Source organism: Zonotrichia leucophrys, chromosome 17, assembly GCF_028769735.1.
Source record: "Zonotrichia leucophrys gambelii isolate GWCS_2022_RI chromosome 17, RI_Zleu_2.0, whole genome shotgun sequence".
In the NCBI taxonomy this organism is placed as follows: Eukaryota; Metazoa; Chordata; class Aves; order Passeriformes; family Passerellidae; genus Zonotrichia; species Zonotrichia leucophrys.
Window position 1 is genome coordinate 951,878 of NC_088186.1, and position 8,372 is coordinate 960,249.

The window sequence follows — 8,372 nt, forward strand, 5'->3', positions numbered from 1 at the left end:
AGTGCTGCTGGCTTAGGTGTCTCTGAAATCTGATTCAGTTGTGGCTGCTAATTCTGGTTTCTTTCTTACCAGGAAAAATGGTGAATGTCCCTCTGGAGCAGCTGCCTCTCCTTTTTAAGGCCGTTCTACATTCCTGCAAGACGAGCGTGAGCAAAGAGTGAGCGCAGCTGGCCCCGGCCGGTGCCTTGCGCGGAGCCTGGGGCAGAGGCCATCCAGGCAGGAGACAGGGCACTGCGCCTCCCTGCCCTCGTAGCAAGAATCTTTTTTGTTTGTTTTTGTTTTTTTACTCGTTTTCCTATATATTTATTTCACGACAGAGTTGAATGTATGATCTTCAACACGATGCACATGGTTCTGTAAGAATGCAGCAGATGCATTCTCCAGCAGTTTACAGAATGTGAAGATGTTTAATGTTACAGTGTTTGTTAGGGTTAGTTCTTTTGTATTTGGGGCTGGGGACCGAGATGACTAAGACTACCTCAAGGAGAAGATGCTATTCATGCACTGCTCTTTCCGTGATTTGCATCCAAAGCATTTGTCACAGAGAGCAAATGTTGGCAGAGCTGTTATTATCCCAAAGGGACGACTTTGGAGAAGTGGGTGCTAGAGAAGTGCCAAGCTTTTTCTGTAATTTTAAAAAGGCAGGAGTGGAGAAGGAGAAGTCTGTCTAGGCAGCTGGTTTCTTTTTCCCTGGCAGTTTTCAGATGCAGGTTTCCAGTGGGATGGCAGTGCTCTGAGGGGCTCCCTGGCCCTGTGCTGTCTGGGGAGCTGCAGGGGGGTCTGTCCCAGCCCCTCCTGGCCAACTGCCCTCTTACTATTGCCACAACACCTGCCAATTCCTCTGAATTTGTGTTCCTGCAGCTCAGGACAGGCTCCTGGCATTGCACAAAGGTGCTTCTGTTGCTAGAGGATGGCAAGGACTTTATCATCACTTCCTTTAAATCCATTTAAGTTTACAAAAGCAGGAAAAGCCTACTTAGAGAAGAGGCAGGATTGCCCCTGTTAATGTGTTCCTCCAACATGGTACCTGACTTCTGAGGCTTCTGCATTGCAGCAATCCCCATTTTGGGAGCAGTTAAATGGGGCCTGTGTAGTGGGGTGAGGGACTCCAGTGTCCTCTGGCACGGCTTTCTCTGCTGGACTCAGGGAATGGATGTTCCATAGATAGATCCTGCCAGGACTGTTCTGTTCCTTATGGAATCCCAGGAAAAACTACATTACTGTTACATTTGGTTGCCTGTCATGTTCTAGGTGTTGCCAGGCTTGGATTTCAATCTCACAGGCTCTCCACAGCTCCGGATGGAGAACTGGTTTAATGACAGCTGATTAGCTGATTGAGTGATTGCTTGGTGCTGATGTTTAGCTAAACTTGGGCATTCTCATGAGTGATCTCATGATTTCCTGCTCATGATGGGGACGTTTGGATGAGATGCTCTTGATCTCATCTCCTGCATTAGGAATTAATATTCAAAGACTCTGTCACTCTCCTAGACAGCCTTGGCTGGATTTCCTTCCCTGCCTCCTTAGATGTAAATCTGGCATTCACTTAGCAAGGTGGCTCCTCGATAAGTATTTGAATGCTGATTTTAAAATACTTGTGGGAACAACTTTTGTTCCCTCAGGGCAGGAGGCACGAGTCACTACCTTGTCTTTCCCTGGTGGCAGCTGCGTGGCACAGAGCAAGCACAGCTCACAGGGCTGCAGCTGCTGTGCGTGAATGTGATGGTGAGCAGGAAGGAGGAGAATCCCATTCCCCAAAGTCGTCCCTCTCTCCCTCCCTGCTGTGCCCTGCGGGTTTGGCACAGCCTGCTCCCACCACACCAGGCCCTGCTGCCGCCTCAGCACGGGCATCCATCCTGCTGGGGCATCTCCCAGCTCAACGATTCCCTCTTCTCAAAGTCCATAGCTGTTCATTTTCCATTATTTAAACAGGAGGTTACGGGTACCGGCTGCTGGGCACAGCAGCGGCTCAGCTCGGTGGAGCTTCGCACCCAAAGGTGGTTCCATAAATCTCATTTACTTTCTGTGTGTATTCTCAGGAAAGCCTTCTGCATACAGCCAATACCTCATGTGTTCAGGGGAAGATTGTAGTGTATCTGTTTGTGAGTTAGAATGTATTTCTCAGCTTTTGAGTTTAATTTCCAAATAGCTTGATATGATCTTTTTATTACGGGTTATTTCTGGCTTGCTGTTCTATACACTCAAGGAATTGTTAAAATTGCATAGGAGTGATTTTATTCTACAGTTACTGAATTATTATAATCTGTTGATGAATAAGTGTTTTAATTAGTGTACATAAAAGCAGTAATCTTGTTGCCAGCTACCCAACAGAAATAATCTATTGGGTAATCTGTGGTTTTCCAAAATAGCCTCCCAAAACTAATGCTGTACCAACAACAACCAAAAACCTAAATTCAGTTATGATGACAAACAGACATGAATGTTCCACTTTCTGTTGTAGAAAGCAAATTTTACAGCGGTTGATTGGCAGCAGTATCCGTTCCCAAATACACATTTGCCATAGGGAGTAGAAAATCCTTCCTGAACTGACAGGTAAGGAAGCAGCAAACAGACCAGATGGAATCACAGGACAGTCATTCCTGATATCTTCTGCACCAAGTCCTCTAATGGCTTGTATTTTTTAAACAGGGTAATGTGAATGTGTTGCATTGCAAACTCAGGTATTATGAGAAGGTAGGAATGTAGCTAGAGATGTAGAGACGTTAGGTAGATGTATTTGTGAATTTGGTTTGAAGGACACCCTGGAAAGGTTGGAATTTTTGTTCCATTCTTCATGTAACATTCAGTTTACAGGGACTCATATTTTATTTGTGCTTAATGCTACTAGGGGGAAGTTCATTATCTTTGGTATCTATCTGCTCTTGCTTATCTGACCTTCTGTCATAGAGAAATCTATCAACAATAATAGTCTTTGGTAGAATTTTCTGCCATGACAAGTCAATTTTTATCCCCGATTTGAAAGATAGATTGGCTGGCTGACCCCTCTTCTCCTTCAAAGCATCTGTGCAGATAGAAAGCTGAAGAGTTACTTTTAATCCGAGCAGAGATTTGGGACATAAATTCAAAGCGCTCAGGGGAGGCTGCTGAGGAGCAGCTGGAAGGGTCCCGCTCACAGGGCTGCACCCGGGGCCTCCACAGAACCTTCTGGAAAGTGAGTGAGTTCTCTTCCCCTTGGGCTCAGGCTGTGCCGGGGGCTGAGCCTTGACCCCTCCGTGTGGCTGCTCTCATTGCTGGGGAAGCCTTGGTGGCCCCGTCCCCAGCCACGCAAAGGCTCAAGAGGCTCTGCCCTGATCCCTCCCCTGCGCCAGCAGGACCTGCCCTTGCTCCTCAGGCTTCTGCACAGACCCACAGCCACTTCAGCTGACGGAGCGTGAGTCTTGTCCTTCAAACCAACTTTTTTAAAAGAAAACAACACTTGAATTTCTTTTATCTTTACTGCGTTTTTTAAAAGGAAAAAAAAGAAAAAAAAAAGATTCTCCTGTGAATGTGCTATTTCCCATTCATTCTTTCTTTCTTGGTTTTGATTTGAAGCTGTGAAGCTCGGTGTCTGTGAAAATGTTGTTATTTCTCAGGATAATAAGCGGCAATCATCCCTGCCACATGAAAGGCAGGAGAAAGGGGGAAACTTGGGGAACTAGTTAAAGTATGAAACTAATTTTTAAGTTGTAGATGATGTGTAAATGGAGGGGAGTGCATAGCTATCAGTATCAAGCTGTGGTGTTTCTCTGGGTTCACGGTGTGTTGTTTCAATGCACAGAAGCTCAGGGATAAGTATTTAAAATGTGACCCAGAGAAACCCTAGTTTTGATGTTGCAACAGTTGCTTCTTTCCCGACTTGTCTGGAGGGCCCTGGAGAGCTGACAGAGCCCCAAATGGGGATTTTGGGGGGAAAACTCTGGGTTTGGCTGTGGGAAGTTTGCCTGCTGAAGGCTCAGACATGGTGCTGTGGGCAGAGCGTCCCAAAGGTGCACGGGGCTGTACGAGGCTGTGCCCTTGCACCAGCCAGCAGCTGGGGACCAGCTCTGTCTGTGGGGCTCCATTTCTGCATTCCCTCATCCTAAATGTTTGACTGTTCATGGAAAATGGAAAAGGGGAATTTCTCATTGTGTCCCTGGCAGCCAGTTACAGTGCTCTTTACTCTGTTTGTTGCTTATGAATTCTTAATTTTCATCAGTTCAACTTTCTCACTGTGTTTGTAGGAACAGTCAGCTTGAGAAGGGCACTGGTGTGTGACTCTGATTGGGTTATAGCTGCTATGAGTGTCCAAACAGCCCCATCCAGCCACAGACAGGGCCAGCACTGAGAGTCAGCAAAAGTTAGAAGGGCTGAAACCCCTTCCCAGCACCCTCAGCCAGACTCTGCAAATCTGAGTTTAAACCAGCCTCACAAAAAGCTGGGGAGGCCAATCCAGGCAGTGTCTTTCCCTTGGAAAAAAAAAAAAAAATTAAAAATAGCTCCTGTGAGCTGCCCTCTGACAAGTCTGTGAAAGAAGCAACATGGATCAGTGGAAGAAATGCCCCCAAGGGCAAAAAGAAACAGAAATTGAGACCAGGTGACGATCAACCTTAACAAAGCCTTTTGTGATTCATTGTTTCTTTCAATTTATAAAATGTCTTGTAATAGTTGATAACATTATTGACTCAATTTCCATAACTAAACTACCTCGTGTGACATCCTGTTTATCATCTCAAAGGGATTGTGTGAAAAACTAAACACTGCCAGTGTCTGTTGCCGGCGAGGAGCAGGGGCTGTGATTGCTGGAGTTGTTTCCCTTCCCGTGGGCTGGCTCCTGTCGCTGCTGTGTCCTGTGCTGAGGCTGAGCTCTGCTGTCCCTCCCTGGGGACAGTTTGGGTTTTGTGGGTGCCCATTCCAGCTCAGTCCTGGTCAGAGGCTGCCCGTGTGACCTGGGAGCCCGCAGTGTGTCCGTCCTGGGCAGCCCGGGGAGGCAGCGGGCAGTTTGCTGCTGTGTCGGCCCCTTGCTGGTGTGAGGGATGTTCCCAAGAGGGTCAGTGCCAGCTGCTGGCTCCTTGGTGACATTCCCAGTGATGGTTTCTCCCTTGATTTTTCCCACAATCCCTTGTGTAAATCAGGGAAGCAGGATGTTCGGCATGGCACACGGTGAGCATTGGCACACTCGGAGCCGGGGCTGGGGCAGCAGGGTGTGCCTGGCCCCGTGTCACCGCAGGGGAACGGGCACCGGGAGCTGCCCCCTCCCCACACTGCGACCAAATGAATGTTTCTGCCGGCGGCTCCGCCTCAGCCCGCCCGCCCCTGCTCCGCTGCTCCGCTCTGGGACTTGACTACCTGTGGAAATGTGACCAATAAGTGTTGAATGCATGTTTAGTGAGTGTTTAGCTGTATGAACTAATAAATGTGAAATGTTCTGCACCGCTGGTGTCTCCAGGCTGTTTGTGCCTTCCCCTTTGGTGGTGGCTCTGTCTCAGGGTGGTGCTGCCCTTGCCCTGGGTGCTGCTGGAACGGGCTGTGGGTGTGGGGAAGGCCTTGGGGCTGCTGCTGTGGCTGGGAGCTGGGATAAGGGCACTGTGCCACCCAGGATTTATTCCCAGTGAGGGGCACTGAAGATCAGCAGTGGTGGGGCTCCCTGGGAGGTGGCAGAGGATGCTCTGTGCACGTGGGCTGCCAGGTTTGTCCTCACCTGCAAAGGAAGCTGGAGCTGCACAGAGGTGACGAGGCAGCCTCTCCCCTCAGCCCGTGCTGGCTGGAAAGCCAGGCTGGAGTGGGAAAAGTACCAGCACCTTTTAATTTTCAGCTCAACCCCTACTGACCACTGTATTTTGATTAGAGCTCTGCTTCCTTTTCATCTCGGTGCTCGGGCGGGTGACAGCCGCGGCGGCCCCGCGTGCGCGGCGCAATAGTTTATCACCGAAGGCCGGCGGCTCTATGAATTCAGAGCCAGCGCGGAACAAATCACGCTGTCACTAACGTCAAACTTGTTAACCTGATCTTTGGTGGATCACTAGTGTCAACATTGCATGGGACATACATTATCGGGCCCAAGGACTTAGGGAGATGTGTTTGTCAGCCTGCTCTGTCACAGTCCCACTCTTGACCTTCGCCAAGTAACTTTCAAGGGTAAGCTGCTTTCCTCTTGACAGGAGTGGCTGTTCCCAGGAGTGTCACCCCATGGGCACTGGCTGGGACAGGGCTGTGGGGTCAGCTGGGTCACCTCCCTGCAGTGGCACAGGCAGACCAGCAGTGGGTGAAAGATCTGCTGGGATGGTCCTGGGGGCCTCTTCCAGAGCTGGGGAAAGTTCTCCATTGATGTCCACCCTGCCCATGTCTATTATGAGCTCTCCCCATCTTGTCATCAACTGCTCCCACATCTCTCCTCATCCCTTCCCCGTCACAGTCTGTTTGCAGTTCACACCAGAAAGCCAGACTTCTGAGTGCAGCAGACTAGTGGGTCTCCATTGTCTGGTCCATCACAAGTCTCTCACATCTAAGTTTGCCAAGTGTGGACACTTTCAATGTGGTTGGTCACCACTGCAGAGGTCAGATGAAGGATATTCATCACCATGGGTGGGCTGGTAAGACCATGGAGGGGAGGTGTGTGGTCTGGGTAAGCTCCTGTCCAAGCTTCTGGGGTGAGTTGGGATTTTCAGTACCTTTATTGGGTGGTGGATCCCCTCCCTGCAGCCTGCCGTGAGTAGGAGGGGAGCAGCTGGGTGCTGGGGGGCCAACAGGTTGGGGCTGTGCTGGAGAAGATGCCTCATGGCTGGGGGGACCCTGAGACAAATGCTGGGTCTGTGCTCCACATCACTGTCCTCATGGGCCGACCCTGCTAATCAGCTGTGAAAGAGAGAGAGAAAGCTGGAGAGAAATCCTTCTCTCTGCTAACCTCATCACAATAAAGATTCCTATAAAGAGCTCTTATCCTTGAAGAAAATGAGGCACATAAGCAGGAATAGTAAACAAAAGGCTGTCATTTTGACCCAGGAGTGCTTCATGTTGTTGGCAACTTCCAAGAGGAAACATAAAGAGAGGCTGCATCCAAGTCCCAATTATGCAGAACTATGTGACTGATATGTCAATGAGTCCCCCCGGGAGGAGACCACCAGCACTTCCCAGCGCTGCCTGCGCAGCATCTGCACCCGCCGCCACGGCCGGGCCGCGCGCGCCCCGAGCGCAGGCGTGTGTGGCATCGGAAGAATGCGGGGGACAAGGTAATGTCATGGGGAACGCTATCGCCAGAGTCCTCGCCGCACGCGCATTATCAGCGCGGGCCCTGGAGTCAGGGACTGCGGGCAGGCAGCGGTGTTTGGCAAACAGTAGTGCTGGCCACACCTGCTGCAGGCACGCTCCGGGAACGTGGCGCAGGCAGGAGGGCTGCCCCGCGCCGATAAGCTGAGTGGATGGAGATAAAATCCGAGCAGGAGATATGCTTTGCTGAGCATCAAGGCTAAGCACCAGCAAGGAGCCAAAGCACACTGCGGCCCACCGCGGGTGTTGTGGGTCCGCGGGCTCCGGCTGCGCCGCGGCCGTGAGGGAAGGAGACGGGACCAGGAGACTCCAAACCAACTGTGGGAGCTTTGGTGACAGATGTGCCAGTGCTTGGTCCCATCGAGGGCACAGAGCTGTGCTGCTCCCATGGCCAGGACAGCACTGCTCAGGGCAGAGGCTTTGGGGCCTGTCCCCAGCCCTGAACATCCCCTCACCAGCACGTCCGTGCTGCTGGAAGCCAGCCCCACCTCATCCTTCCCTCCAGGTGCTGTGGCTTCCAAAATGTCTCCTGTCTGTGCCTCCTCGCTGTCCCCAGGAGCCCCTAAGGCCACTGGGAGCCGGCTCTACCTGGTGCCTGTGCAGCCACTCCAGCGCGGCCTTCCCAAATCCACCCTCAGAAATCCACCCTGACGCCACGACCAGGCCGCGCCGGGCCCATGCGCCGGCCCTGACCATGGCCGCACGCCCGCTGCAGGAGCCAGGCCGCAGCCTTGGCCAGGGCCCGCGCAGAGGAAAGTGCCCAAGGCCAGCAGGGACGTATTTACCCCCGAAAGCACCTTGCTGCAAAAATAGCAAGTGGCCGGTGTGAGGCCGGGGCTTCCCAGGGGAACAATGCCTGGCAGGAGGAAGCGGCCGCGGCCGGCCCGCAGCCCTGTCCCGCCTCGCGCGGCGCTGAGCCGCGAGCGCTGTGTGCCGGCCCGGCAGGGACCTTGAACCTGACACAGATTTATTTTCTCTGACATTGGCATCGCATCGGAACATCTGGCATGTGGCTGATAATTGCTGGGGATCAGGGCGGAAGCCACTCCAGGCCTGGCGCTTCTTCCAGAGCTCTGTTTTCATTAGTTTTTCTCCTCTCTTCAGCTGCAAAGCAAGGAAAAAACAAGCAG

General features: G+C 51.7%; 1 protein-coding gene across 3 annotated transcripts in view; it reads left to right on the top strand.

Annotated features, from left to right (window-relative positions):
• NR6A1 (nuclear receptor subfamily 6 group A member 1) overlaps positions 1–5,411 on the top strand; it is a 74,000-nt gene extending 68,589 nt beyond the window's left edge. For all 3 annotated transcript variants that reach the window (XM_064727676.1, XM_064727677.1, XM_064727678.1), the window contains one exon: positions 73–5,411. In XM_064727676.1, the coding sequence (XP_064583746.1) occupies positions 73–161 (89 nt within the window). In that variant the 3' untranslated portion in view covers positions 162–5,411. The remainder of the gene's footprint in view (positions 1–72) is intronic.
• Positions 5,412–8,372: the final 2,961 nt, after the last annotated feature.